This window comes from Rhyacophila brunnea, unplaced genomic scaffold, assembly GCF_057557595.1.
Source record: "Rhyacophila brunnea isolate RB1 unplaced genomic scaffold, BYU_Rbru_1.0 scaffold_6, whole genome shotgun sequence".
Classification (NCBI taxonomy): Eukaryota; Metazoa; Arthropoda; class Insecta; order Trichoptera; family Rhyacophilidae; genus Rhyacophila; species Rhyacophila brunnea.
The window spans coordinates 20,083,319-20,099,096 of record NW_028233276.1 but is presented as its reverse complement, the minus strand read 5'-3'; the positions used below and the strand labels follow the sequence as shown (position 1 = coordinate 20,099,096).

Sequence of the window (15,778 nt, the reverse complement as noted above, 5' to 3'; positions counted from 1 at the left end):
GTCATACACAAAGAAAACTACTTCACATAGCCGGACAATACCCTCTCTCTTTAGTTGAACTTATTACTTACTTGGTGATCTTGTGAACATAAAAACGATGAAGAATGAATTTTAAAATCGTATAATTTATCGTGTCTTTCACCGATAAGGAGAATAATAATCTGTGTACAGATGTATACAATTAATGTATGCCTACACACAAACTACAAATGGGAATAATGGTATCTCACTTTTTTTTTATTAATAACCATGTCCCTGGTTTTTCGTACAAGGTGGTTGTTGTTAATAATTTCGAACAATCACAAACGCCCAGGCTTTGAGAAAATTACATAAATATTATGTCCTCACCGGATCGAACCCAGATCTCCCGGATAGAAGACCAGCGCCTTACGCACTGCACTACGAGACCAGTATCACCACGTATCTCACGTTTAGAAATATAAGAGAGTATGCATTGCATGATTTTACAAAGAAACCCAATATCTAGTTGTTCTTTAAGACCGACTATATTCAGGCTGTGGCACTGAACTATTAATTACGATGGTAGTGCTAGTTATTGATTATCTTCGAATGTAATGCGGTAACCAATATAATATTAAGATTTTCGATAGCATATCTCGTCCAAATTATTACTTCAATTGTTATTATTTCAAAATGCAACAATCATTATTTTCAACAAACTTAGTTCTCACAATTTCTGTGGGTAAATATATACCTATGTGGTTTTTTAATTATTTAAAACTAGGCATGGAAAAAATATTATGTCGTGACTTATTTTTTATTACTTTTAGCACTACAACCAGGCCTAGAGGTCCAATGACAGCAATGTAGTTTAAAAGTAGTGTTTTTAGTAATAGAAGTGGAACAATCACAAAAACCTAGGCTTTGAGAAAATCACATAAATATATTGTGTCTTCACCGAGTCGAACCCGGAGTTCCCGGATAAAATGCCAGCACCTTACTCACTGCACTACGAGAAACTTATAGTAAACAGACCTTAGACAGAATTAATATTCGGTATACTTAGGTAATAGACACAATACATAAGATATTCGAATCCATAAACAATATTAATAATAATTGATAACCAATATCTCGCCTAGAATATTAAGTTGGAACTTACCCGCCGGTTTGTACACTCTCTCGGGGAAAAACCTGAAGGTGTATTTCAACGTAAAGAAAGTAATTTTTTTTACTAATATATTATTACAACTTTACTGTATTATCACATAACACCTGTTTTAATTAGGTACCTACCTACCTTGGCAATTAGTTTATTATTGTGATGTTTCTTTTTTGTTATTAATAAACCAATGTACACCAATCATCTTATCTCACTAGTTATCAAGTAATCACTCAAAATAATCCATCTCTGGCTGGATAAAATCTTTCTTCGTTTAAGGGGGAGAGGCATGCCAGCAGAGGCACCTAGCAGAAAAATACGAAGCTTGCAATTTGAGACATCTTTTTTAATAAATATGTATCTGAAAACATTATTTCTTTTTTAAGTTGATAAACTTACAATTATAAAAAAAATGTGAATTTGTTTCATATTGATGTCACGAATAACGTTATTATTACATTATATTTATGGTCATATTTATTATTAAAATTTAATTTAAGTTTTCAATTTTTGACCGTTTAGATTTTTGACTAATTCATTGTTTTAATATTTACATGTGAATTTGTTACATATTGATGTCACGAATAACGTTATTATTACATTATATTTATGGTCATATTTATTAAAATTTAATTTAAGTTTTCAATTTTTGACCGTTTAGATTTTTGACTAATTCATTGTTTTAATATTTTTTACATTTATTTTAAAAAACATTGAATTTTATAAAAATATAAATGTGTATAACTTGAAATCCTTTTTATTTATATCAAATTTTTTGTCCATCTGACTTCAAAAAAAAAAAATCTTTTTAATGTTTTCAGATACATATTTATTAATTAATACAGTTGAAATTTATTGTAAATTATCAAAAAAATGTTTCAAATTGCAAGCTTCGTATTTTTCCGCTAGGTGCCTCTGTTGGTATAAGGATTCCCCTTAAACAGCTTAGTATTATATTTTATATCTGTAAAGATAAGGCGATTACCAACATACACAACGTATATATAGATATCAGCGTCTAGCCACAGTAAAGTACCTACCTAGTCTCTTTTTCAGTAGAAACGTAAACAGAAAAACATAAAAAAGGACGTGATTTTTCGCCCAGCTGCGGAGTCGATCATGATCCACAACTTCATAGACAGCAGTTGCTCTAACTCGGCCACCGTCAAAGATATAAAAAGTGCGTGAGTTAAACATACCTTCTCAAACCTTTTGTGGACATCAATACCACAGCAGACAGACCAAACTAACAGAAAGATAAAACCACCCTCGGAAGGTTATTATGTACTAACATATTTTTCGTTTCAAAATTATAGTAGGTAGGTATAGTTTTTTGTGTCGTGCGGTAGGCTAATCGCAATCCGCTTATCTTTTTTCTATTGAGAAAAGCATGATTCTTTATGACTAGGCTGCAATAATTTAATTATTTAGTAGAGATATTCAGAATATGTCACCGTGCGTAATTTTAAATTGGTCGAATAAAATCCCAAAGATGCAGTTTATGTATCGAATGCTTATCACATCTGGGAGTCAATGTTCCCTGAAAGATGTGCGTGTGTACGTGCGCACACCTATCGAAATGTGTCCGCACACATGTTTTCATCCCCCGCATAGTCCTCACACAAAAACATTGTAAAAGAAAATTTCCTTTGTCAGATTTTAGTTTTCCTCGAATGCACGAAACCATCACATGCACAATTCTTCGACTGATTTCTCGGAAGGCGAAGGTCAAGTGCGACTAATGCGAGCACACAAGTGAAATTTTACATCGAGCAGTATCCAACGTTCCTTCTTTGTCCGGTACAAATCTTGCAATCGATTTTTAACTAACTTCCAGAGTAGCTAGACATTTGAAACTTTTAGAATATATCAGAACACGATGCCAATGCATTTTTAAATACTTTTAGCCATCTTGAAGTAGAATTGAATTCATTTTCAGTTGATTCTGTTTTGTATGAAAAGTTATTTCGATACCATTATTGGTTGCTAGGGGTCTGGGGTCCTAGCAACAAAATTATTAATACGTGCGTTACTATGGAAATCAATATGACATGTCAAAATGACATTTCAGTATTATTTCTATCAAGTACAAATTTTTTTGATCGTTTATATGATCCAACAGAAAATTTAAAAACGTATTTAAAAAGTTCTTTTTATCTTGTAATTATTTTTTTAAATGATAATTTTTGAAGTAAATAAAATAAAATAGGAATAAAAATAAACGTATTCTTTGATAAATTTCTAAAATGTGCATTAAAGCAGCATTTGGGACTTTGCTCGATGAAAACACGACCAATCAACTGCGATGCGTGTCAGCTAAATTACCAGGCAATATGATAAAAGATATCAAACAATATACAAAAACAAAGTGTGACATTAATTATAAGGTAATAAAATATTTTGAATAAATTCTTTGTTTTTTTTTTATATGTGGGGCACACCTAAGCGCAGTAATATTTTTTGGCCCACCAAATGATTTGGGTTGGGCACCCCTGGACTCTAAACAGTCAAAAACAACCCCTCTCATGGCTGTGTTAACTTTTAGAGTGAGATACAGTTTTGACGGCTAACTTATTGTAACAATTATAATACCTCAACACATAAATATTATAAACTACTGTTGATTGCCGCCTTGTGTGTAGAATTAATAGACCTACAGGTATCGATACTTTTTTTTCGATATAATAGCTGCCATCTCCCGTCAAGTCGTGAGTGAGAAAATTCATTCCTCTCCTCGCTCAGTATGCTGGTGGTTTCATCACCGTCTGTCATTTGGGACTTGGGAGTGTACAAAAAACACCAGAATGATCGAAAACTGCGATTTTTATTTGGAGAATACTATTTGGTGCTACATTTTTATACAATTTGTTATAATTTTTGCGGAGATCGAAATGCACGTGTTTACAAGTCTCCTGTGCGGGAAAATTGTTAGCTGTCAGTAAGTACAAAATGCGGCATTGCCAATCATATATTTTTTTAACGGCATTTAGACAATGTTGCCACATTTTTTTTTTCCGTAATCAACCCTTACTATGCGTCGGCTCGATAATGGCTCAGGCCTCTTCAGATCCACAGAGGAGACATCCCCGAATGGGGCCATTTGGGGGTGAAACACAGCCCATATTACAATCTTATATTGAGACATGAAGCCACTCAAACAAAATAAATATACAACCCACTCCATGGTTTTAATTTAGTTGGTAATAAAACATAAAAAACTTTTAAAAAGTATTTAATTGAAATTCTTTATTACTTTACCTCCCTTCAAATCATTTTCATACCAATCGGCCTTATCTTTGTTGAATGTGCAATCATGTAGGTACATTGTTCTCATTATCGATCTGGTAAATCAGTCTACAGAGGCACCATAAGCAATTCGCAAGTATATTGGGATCATTTGATACAATGCGTGTTCCAATGCTAAATACCAATACAACTGCGAATCGCTTTTGCCATACCTATGTTGCCACTACAGAATGATTCACCTATACACAATACGCTTACAATATCTAATTAACATAAAACAAAAATAATGATGGATGACTTGGATGGAGCCAAACTTCTGATAACTATGCAAATAGTGTAGGTAAACAACAGATCTAATCGTCAGATCGATAACTTTACACAAAAACGAGTAGGTATCTCGAATTGTCCATGTCCATAAGGCTGCAATACTGCCCTAACAAAGTTTATATACAACTGTAACAGGGGAAATCAAATAAGTATAATACACGTACAACTGATCACTAAAATAATGTATATTGTCAGATATTCAAATTTAACAACATCTATGCGAGTGAAGTCCAAGAAAGTTCTGCATCATTAACCCCGCTGTATTCATGAGTCTATAAAAATCATTTATACTGTTTTCTTCTATATTTTCCACTATTTATAGTCAGCAAGAACTAATAAAAAATACTTTATAGACACTTTTAGATATGTCAGCCGTGTTTCCATTGTTTATAGCAACCCGACACATCCGAGTCAGTTATTGTAAATTGTATCGTCAAGGTTAAATTAAAAAGTAGCTTATTCCAGTCATTTTAATTTTTAATGACCACTTAACTGACAAGTGAAACCTCCGATTAACTTCTCGTACAATAATACTATCATGCACGCGGACGATTCATTAGGTCATTCAATCATTCCCTCGAACCCGTCATGATAGAATAAAGATTTTGATTCCATCAATGCAAAATAACATCAAATGACATCACACAATTTATGTGTTATCATAAATTCATTTACCACTAAAATGGTAGTGATAATAATAATTCATGGTATGGATTGCAGTTTGGGCTCTAAAAAGTATTCGTGTTGTCGGTCTTTTCAAAGCAAGATCTCCACATATGGAGCTCTTCCTCATTCGGTATAGCAGTATTAAAAACACTATGCACATAATTATAAGCCTCTGGTGAAAGCAAATGCAATGTGACTGCGAAAGCCTTTAATTGAAGATTCGGTTTTCTCATCAGTTCTCTACCGCCCTGACGCAGAATCAACATTTCCTTCTTTTTCTTGATAATTTGTCTTTTTTTAACTTTGATCGACCGAAGCTGATTTTCCAAAAATTTCTTTTTTTTTGTCAGCCTATTTACCCGTTGATTTATCATTCTGATTCTTTTATTTTTGAACAGTATCGTTGTCTTTAGGTCTCGTACAGAACTTTCAAGGTCATCGATCTCTTTGCACAATACTTCCGGATTGTCGTCCAGCTGGTTCGGTTCTTCAGATGGAAGTTGTTTGATTTCATAACAAGGCTCCTCCTTTAGCTCTCCGCACAATGTGGCCGGACTGTCATCCAGCGGGTTCGGTTCTTCAGATATAAATTCTTCGATTTCATCGCAAGGTTCCTCTTTTATATCATCCAAAGGGTCCATATCCAGCAGTTCGATTACCATGTTTGGTTCTGACTTAACGACGTCTGTTGAAGCCTTAAAAAAAATCTCAATCAATATGGTATCGTCACATTAATAAGTGAATTATTACATTATGTTGTACACGTACATACATATTTGTTTTCATTAAACTAAGGCTACAATATGCAGACAGTTGGACAGTTTTTAAAATTCAAATAAACCATTCATTCATAAATATTTTATTATTATTATCATCTCTCCAATACCATCATATTATTATATTAAAAACATAAGGAGTATTTTCAGATATATGTAACCGCTTGCATCGCAACAGATATTCGAATTTTAAAAAGGGTCATTTTATGAAAGATTTTTATAAACAAGTGATGGTAATAATATCTCATGTCATCGCATGCTATCTATTTTTCTATGAAAGTTCTTGGTCAATCAAAAGACATACACTTAGTGAATATTAGAAAGCGAAATTTATAAAACTATAATGACTATGATGATACCAAATTCTATATTTTCATTCAACACCTGATCTAACAAACTGAATTTATTTTTATTGCTTAGTGTTTTTTTTTATGAAAAAAATATTAATCTTTAGTTCTATTCTCCCACATGGAATCACAGGAATGAACAAGTTTGGCTACTGTCACTCGCCAGTGACAAAAAAGACCTGCTTTAGTGGCCAATAAAACGTCACCAGCACATCAACAACAACAACGGCCAACTAAATGTACACCACATCAACGAAGGCAACACCTAAAAACATTAGAATGACGAACGACAAGCCTAAATTAGCTCTCGGTAGCCTAACAGTAGCAACATAGCGAGTAGACAGCAAATCATCGAGCCACACGCTTGCAGCTACTAGCAACATAATATTAAGTTGCATTAAAGTAATTCATCAGCGCTACAGTAGCCTGAGCGAGTATACCGAGGCACTAGTACATATCTGCAAGCATATAATGGTAACATCGAAGTTCAACAGAACAACTTGAGTTCCACAGAATTTTTAAAACTAATTTTCTGTCAATTTATAATAAATTTTCATTCAGTTTTAAGACAAGCATAAATCTGTCAATATCTCATATAACGTGAGATCCAAATCTATATCTTCTCTAATCAGTAATAACCTATTTACAAATTAGTTATTAATAGTTAAATATAATAATTATGTTCCACTTTTATATACGAGGGTGGGTCAATAATTCCTTAGAAAAAAGCATTAAAACAGTTTTTATTTTTGTATTTTTTTTTTATTTCTCAACATAATCTCCTTGGAGCTCAATACACTTGGTTAGACGTTTCTCAATTTTTTTTAAACCGTCAGAAAAATAAGTTTTCGGAAGGTCCTCAAAATAAGCATTTGTCCGATCGATGACTTCTTCATTTGAAAAAAAACGTTGTCCACTTAGCCATTTTTTTAAGTTTGGGAAAAGGAAAAAGTCACTGGGGGCTAAGTCTGGCGAATACGGTGGGTGGTCGACCAATTCGAACTTCAATTCTTCAATTTTAGCCATTGATCGTAAACATGTGTGAACACGGGCATTGTCCTGATGAAAGAGGATTTTTTTCCTGTTTAAATGAGGCCGTTTTTCTTCAATTTCGTTTTTTAGCTGGTCCAATAAAGATGCATAATAATCCCCTGTTATTGTTTTTCCTTTTTCCAAATAGTCAACGAAAATAATTCCACGTGCATCCCAAAATACAGTAGCCATAACCTTACCAGCTGATTTTACGGTTTTCGCCTTCTTTGGACATGGTTCGCCTTTCGCAATCCACTGCTTTGACTGTTCTTTCGTCTCGGGAGTATAGTGGTGTATCCATGTTTCATCTACAGTCACAAAGCGACGAAAAAATTCATCCGGATTGCGTTGCATGAACGACAACAGGGCTTTAGAGGCCACCACCCTATTGCGTTTATTGTCGACTGTGAGCAAACGCGGCACCCATCTTGCAGAAACTTTTTTCATGCCCAATTTGTCATGTAAAATAGAAATGACGCTACCTTTTGAGATCCCTGTAACCTCAATTATCTCACTCAACTTTAATCTTCGGTCACTTAACACCATATCGTGGATTTTATTGATCATTTCTGGTGTAGTCACCTCTACAGGACGTCCTGAGCGTGGTTCATCCTTTGTTGATGTACGACCACGTTTAAATTCATTTAACCAGTATAAATAGTTGCAAGTGAAGGAGCAGATATGCCGTGAACTAAATCCAACTCATTTTTTATTTCCTTTGCTGTTAACCCTTTTATATTAAAATGTTTAATAACAGCTCTAAACTCAATTTTCTCCATTTTTGTAAACAAGCAAATTTTTTTTTTAAATGTACGAAAATAAAAAACAACAACCCGACCAATCTGATTGAAACTTCGCAGCATACTGAATCGGTAGTGCCGCTGCATGAAAACAAACCGCTTACAGTACTAGTCGCGCCACCTGTCGGCTTTTCTAAGGACTTATTGACCCACCCTCGTATTATATTATCAAAACCAAATTTTTAAAATTTCCAATATACTAATATAGTAAATCTCACACCACACCACATTTGCTCCCACGGAGAGTAGTACTATGCAACAAATTGTTCATTAGTGGTGATCAGTGGCGGCCGGTGGTCTTCAGAATAGCATTTTCTGGTAGTCCGCAATGGTTTACCTTCTATAAAGAGAAGATCTTCTTCTTTCACCCTGTCACTACCCAGCATTGGAGCATAGGGCAAGCACAAGTTCGCGCCACTTCCCTTGGTCCATCGCCAACTCTTGCGCCTCCCGCCATGTCAGACCTGCATCACGTAGGTCGCTTTTGTGGCACCGCTGCAGGGTGAGTGAGGGCCGGCCATGGCGACGGAACCCTTGAGGCTGTGCCATAAGGGTACGACGTGTCACACTTTTTGGCCGCATCCGGAGCACGTGTCCTAGCCACGTAAGGTCGTAAAGCGTCTTTTCATGATTACCTCAATCACCGAAGGCTACCGTGTTCTCTTACCGACTTCTCAGAAGGTAAATTAAATATGTCTTTGTTTAGTTATACTATTTCTCAAAAAAGATTTGAACAGCAAGAATGATTTAATATCAATAAAGAAATATAAATGTCACAGTTTATGGCTTACGCTCTGAGCGAACGATGCTTTAACGCGTTAACCAAATAAATAACTGCTGACTTTTTTTTTATTATTTTGAATGAATTTGAGTGGTTCAGAAATAAACGCGGCAGGCGATTCATTAAATATGTAACTGTAAAAATATTAAAAATTAACTCCCCAACATTGTTATAAAACAGAAACTGCCGTTTTTGTTTCTAGAGTCCTTCGTTTCATGCGCCGATCTAAGTGTGTAAAAAATTCTACACAAAACGCCATTACAGGAACATTAGGCCACCAAGCAGTATACAATGACCTCATTGTAATCCTGTGCAAACTGAAAATCTATTTGGACGCAATCGCTCTGCGCTCATGAACGGAGAATTGTTAATAATACTGCTACATGTTCTACTTCGCAAAGTGAGTGATACACGTATGAATAACAATGAAAAGTTGAGCGATATCTTCAAAAATGCAGGCAGTGCGTTGCACTTGCATGGTATTAGAGGAGCCGCCGCTGGTGGTGATGGTCTTTTGCGTTATCCACAAAGAGGGTTCTTGCAATTTCTTGTGTGAAAATTCAAAAAGCAAGTTCTAGGCAAATAGATACAGACAGACATCATAATAATTAAACAATGAGCATACCCTAAGTACATTCACATAAAATAATGTCGGAATTGTGCATTCCTTCAGCCGGGTTATGTGCCCGCCTCTGTTGAAGTCCCCCTCCAAAAAATGTTTCCCACATAATAAGGAATAGTTGGATGGAGTCCAGCCTTCCCGCCCGACTGCATCGGTCCACAATTTCCGAAGAGATTCATCTTTCGGAAATCTGAAACATTACAAAATTGTCACATTGAAATTGACTCATTATAGTCAATAGATTATAAATACAATTCAAACAACAAATGATTTCCTTCGCATAAAAAACAGTAGTTTATTATTTAGACTTAAAAATATATCTAATAAAACAATATAAATATTATGTAAGAACTAAATGCAGTTAACTTGCTTTAATAATTTTAACTTGGAAAAACAAATCTATTTTGGGTTAAAAACATAATAATATTTACGACAAAGCCCACTATAGTCAAGTCACGGCACGTAACTGTAAATTCAAACCACAGTGCTAGTTAGTGCTCATTATTTGAATGAAAAATGGTAAATTGTTTGTAGAAATAAAGATTGTTTCATATGAAAATACATGGTAATACATTAATTAATTTGATCGAAAAATGCACACGAAAATCTTCATTTACTGCAAATGGGTTACTGGATTGCATTCGAAGGTAATCAGTAACTAGCATCACCATCGTAATTCAATGCTGCGGAATGACTATAGACGGCCTTGCTGTTATGGATACGATCCTGGCCAGAGTTGTCAACCGTACTTAGTCTTTGTACTATAAATCTTGGGTCCACATACAATGTATGGAGAACTGTGACAACTATAAATAAAAAATATTTACCAGAAGACAAAACCCAGAAGAAAGCTCTCGACTTCTTTTACTAATTATTGACAAAACTTGTGACAAAAATTATAACAATTACTGAACATTCAATAACAAAAAGTTGTATATTATTCTCTCCCAGACTGCGTACTACATACTATAATTTTTCTCAATATACTGGAATTTTTCAGATCCCCTACTATTATTTGGTGACAAAAAGATATCAGAACTGGTCCAGCGCATCTATTATATACACAAGGCTACTATCGGTGGCTCTAGAGGGTAGTTTATTGTATTTATGTATTGAATGTTATAATCGTTACAATAAGTTAGCCGTTTAAACAGTCAAAACTGTCTATCTCGCTCTAAAAGTTAACACAGCCAAGAGAGGTGCTGTTAAAACACAGCAGTTTTTGACAGTTCAGTGCATCTATTCTATGCACAAGATTGCTTTCGGCCCGCTACGGCAGCTATCTAGGGTAGGAAAGTATCGAAGTATTAGCACTTATTATAACAATTACACTAAGTTAGCAGTCTAAACCAGTACTTCTCCAACTGGGGGGCCGTGGAACTGCTGCAGGAAGCCGTGAAATATTTCAGTATTTGAAAAAACAAAAATCATAACATGATCACTGGACGATACCTGTCGAAATCAGTCAAAATCTCGAGGTCAAATTTTTACACTATCACAATACTTTATCCGATATGGATAAGAATTGTAGAACTTACTAATAAACTTCGCCTCTTTCTTCATGACAAAATATCAGATCTCTCTTCCCACTTTAGTGATGAAAAATGTATGTGTTTTGCTTCATATTTGGCCGATTAGTAAATGAATTGAATCTTTCTCTTCAGGTAAAAGATATCAAAATATTTAATTCTGAATTTCAAACTTCAAGCTTTCTAAAAAAAGCTTTCATGTTCAAAAGGTATTACTTAATCAAGGATGCACATACATATTTTAATGCTTGAATGAGTTTCTTACCACCAATGACATATCACTTTCGACTTCAATTAAAAATGTTATACTTGATCACATTCTCGAATCACAACAATTTTTCAACATATATTTCCCAAACTCAAATAAAAAATAAACACAGGTCGTGTTTTTCAATGGAGGCTTTGGAGCAAACCCTGCGAATTAGCATTTCAAACAATGCACTGGATATTGATTTATTATGTAAAAATATGCAATCACCCCCCACTCATTAAATTGTTTTTGTAGGCTCTAGCTGTAATAAATATGGAGTTAATTTTTTTTAACTTTTGCTTTACAAGCAAGTAAATGAAATGTTTTATTATTTTCGTAATTTTATAAACTATAATTTAACATAATTTCGTATTTGCATAATTTGAAACTTTTTAACTAAAAAATTTAAGTGTGTAAAACAATCAGGAGTATTGTTAGAATTATTATTGGTAAACTGTTAGTTTATTGCGAAGTAGAAAAAGAGTCACATCTAAAAGGAGAGCCGATAAATTATTTAAACGCACCTCTAGCATGCGTTATTTCTATGACAGGCACGTCATTGAGAAGTTTTCTATATGCAACTACAATGACTTCCTGGAATCGCCGATTTCTTGATGTCGGACAGTTCTCCATATCACCGAAAAATACATAAGAAAAAAAGTTCGTAAGTCACATTTGTTTATGTAGAAATCACAATGACTGTATTTTGCACCAATTTCAAACATACAAACAGCTGCGAACGCAGTAATGGCCAATGGCAGGAGGTGCGTTTTTCCATAGATAATTTTCCCCCAGTAGACAACCTAAGGAGAACCTAGAAGGAGAATAGTTATAGGATTGTAGTAACAGTATTTTTGAGGAACAAAAAAAGGTTCAAAACAGTGGGCTTTGCGACTAGGGTTGCTAACTTTTTCGTGACGATCCGGGACAAATAGCTCAAAACTGATCATCATCATCATTATCGTTTTTAGATTACAATAATAATAGATTGTGTTAGGTTTTAGATCTCAAACGTCCATGACTAACAAACCTTATAAATGTCCTGGATTAGAGACTATTTCGTAATCCATTCCGCTGCTGCCCTTTCTCAGAATTCCACACCCGTAGATTATATAGTGGGCAATCATGATGAAGAATTCGTGCATGTACTATTTATTGCATGGCAAAAACTTTACTTATATGGACACGTCCGTTGACAGTTCGTCAGATTTTAATGGGCAATTTGAACTAATCTGTAGTGTGCCCACTAACACAGCTATTGCCCGTGGTAGGCTCAACCTAGAAGTCAAACTCACTGTCTATGGCCAGCTTATGTTTCATATTCTCGACAATTCAATACTTGTGTTGGCCATTTTGCCAGCGAGTTGTAGACGGCTGAATTTCGACGACATCCATTGTTACATGTCGTTCGTCCTGTTAGTCGATTTGAATTGTATATACTGTATAGTATTGATAATGATATATAATTTTCATGGTACAAGTCGGTTATGGGGAAGCCAAACGGAAACCGTGCTAATATTCATAGCCGATTTTGGCAAAATTCATGAATTCAAGAATGAAAACCTAACCTAACCTAACCCAACCTAACAAATAATCCAGTATATCGGCTATTTTCAAAATGTGTTTGCCATTGGCTTCCCCATAACCAACTTGTACCATTTTTATTATTATACATTGCATAAATTGGTTTGGAATAAAGTTATTGTAATTTCTCATAAAAAATGTGCGCAAAAAATGTTCGTAAAAAACGTACTTTTTTTCATGGTGTTTTTGGGCGATATGAAGTACTAAAACTTTACCATATTTTTTCTTATTAATTAGAACGAATATATTATAAATACTCTAATTTATAAACGAACAATTCTAACAATTTATTATAATGTATGTAAATAATTTATTGACTGTCATGTGACATAATCATAATATTAGTGTTATTATTGTACTATGTCATAACCTAAAAGTTTGACAGTCACAAAAACAAATAAACGTGTAATAATAATTTAGATAGTATAAATACCTATGAAAAGACTCGCCCGGCCCCCTGCTTTTACATCCTGTTGCAGAGCAACTTGCCATGGTTTTTAATTATTAATTCTAAATATGTAACTACTATAATTATTTATTATAAAATTAAAAATTAACGTGCAAAATTAATAGGCGACAAATTTTGAGAGGACAGGCCAGTGTCGCCATTGTATGATTGTTGCCAACTATATTCGCAATATTAGCAAAGAAATTGGATGGGTGAAGTCACAGACTAATATCTATGGTCACTGGGTAAAGTAGGTACTCATGGCTGAAATAGACTCTATGACGATCGGTCATATTATATATATGACGAAAAAACCCGTTTCTTATGTTGGCTTCCTGTGTCACAGAGTGTAAATACGATATTGTCATATATATGTCAAACGATCTATGACAATGTCATAGTTTTTTGGCTCAGTGTAAACACCTCGGTAATTTTGTGACACTCGTTCCTTGTCTGTGACGTCTATGTCAAACGTGTTGTCATATATTATTGTTTATGGGTCATAGATCGCACGCAAATTTTCGAATGCCATCTTGAGAGTTAAGACACAGGTACACGGGAATTATTATTATAATATAAACAGTAATGAAATGGATAAAACTGATAAGAGTTCGCAAAATCGTGGTGGAATCGACGGATGAAGCTGTTATTAATTTAATTAGAATCTTGGAAACTAGTCCACTACTGTGGGATTGCGCACAATCCGACTATAAAAACAGAGTTAAAATAAATGCTGCTTGGGTCGAAATAGTTCAGGATTTGGAACGCAATGCTATTGCCAATCGCTCACCGGCCGTTATTTTTCGCATACGGGTTTTTTACAAAAGGCTCATGGGCTCAGCCTTTAATAATAATCACCCATCGAAATCTTCACACGACAAGCATAGGTACATGATAACTTCTTGTTTTCTTATTAAATTACGGTAGCATACATGGGTTTCCTACATTCGCCGGCATTATAATACGATATGGACAAGAACAAAATAGTTAATAAGTATACTAAGGTAGTTTCAAATCTCATTACCTACAACCTAGCAAGCCAACTGATATGCAACTGATGTATTTCGATTTTCATTTGACAGATTGACGTTCGCGAATACTCAAAGCCTAATATTTTTTTCGAAGACGTACCAACCATAATGTCTGTCAGACGTTATGTTGGTGGTATTTATCAGTGGCAAATATGTGACACAATAAATTTTACGGCATCTTGTGTAAACGGATTGGCACATACGGGTGTCATAGAATCTATGCCCACGCCTCTGTCATAGATTTTTTTGACATATATTCGCTTATGTTTAAACGGAATGGCATAGATATGATCATAGACACTAAAACGATCTTGACACATATGTGCCCGATCGTCATAGAGTGTATTTGGTCCTTTTTTTAACTTTTGTGATAACCCTGTGCTCCATTGGCACACAAGTCAGACGATTTACAGTCTTCGGACTTTTTTTGCGTGGAGCACCCCAGATCTGCGGACTTTTAAATCCGCAGACCAGACTCGTTGGATTTCAAACATGTTTGATATTTTACTCTCCGAGTTCCCAGACTTCGTCCGTCGATCACTATGCAAAGTCGAATTGACATTAATACGCGATCATTTGGACCGAAAAAATCTGTTTTTGTTTTAAACATTTTCAATCATTAAATTACACATTAGAAAATGGGAGATTTATTAATTATTTTTTTATTTATATTTATGAAATTCATAAAAGAAAACGTAAAATTTTTGTTGTTTTAACTCCTATATTATTTTATGCAAGTGTACATATAAATAACACAAATTTATAGGATTATCGGAAGACATTACGATAATCACAACTATTGACTTTTGACAGCTCGACTTTTTATTCGTTGGTTGATCAGTAGCATAGCATAGATAAATCGGATGATTTATTATCATTATAGAATTGGATTTGGCGGCATTCCGTCGCTATAGTACTTGTTTTCCGAATAGACCAAATGTCGATTGTTCAGGAAACGAAAAACAAAGTTCCCTGTCTTATATTTAAATATCAGTTTATATATCAAGCACTCTGTCTCCTTTTTATGATTGCCACATTATCCAAGAAGAGATTTGATGAATAATATATTAGTATAATTCATTAAACTAAGAGAAAATACGTTTTATTTACAAGTAAGCAATGTGGATGTACGGATCATTCTCAGCGCTGGCTCCGAAAAGTGGATATTCGGAACAAAACAAGGACATTCGGAATGTAAGACCGTAGCGTATCGTTG

The 15,778-nt window shown here is 34.4% G+C and overlaps 1 protein-coding gene across 1 annotated transcript; it reads right to left on the bottom strand.

Annotated features, from left to right (window-relative positions):
• Window positions 1–3,928: 3,928 nt before the first annotated feature.
• On the bottom strand, window positions 3,929–13,696 carry LOC147065366 (uncharacterized). Its single transcript, XM_085956592.1, has 3 exons — window positions 13,517–13,696; window positions 9,724–9,910; window positions 3,929–6,057 (listed from the first exon to the last, which is right to left on the bottom strand). Exons 1-3 carry the CDS (start codon window positions 13,573–13,575, stop codon window positions 5,425–5,427), a joined length of 879 nt encoding a protein of 292 aa, XP_085812718.1. The 5' UTR covers window positions 13,576–13,696; the 3' UTR covers window positions 3,929–5,424.
• Between the last annotated feature and the right edge of the window lie 2,082 nt (window positions 13,697–15,778).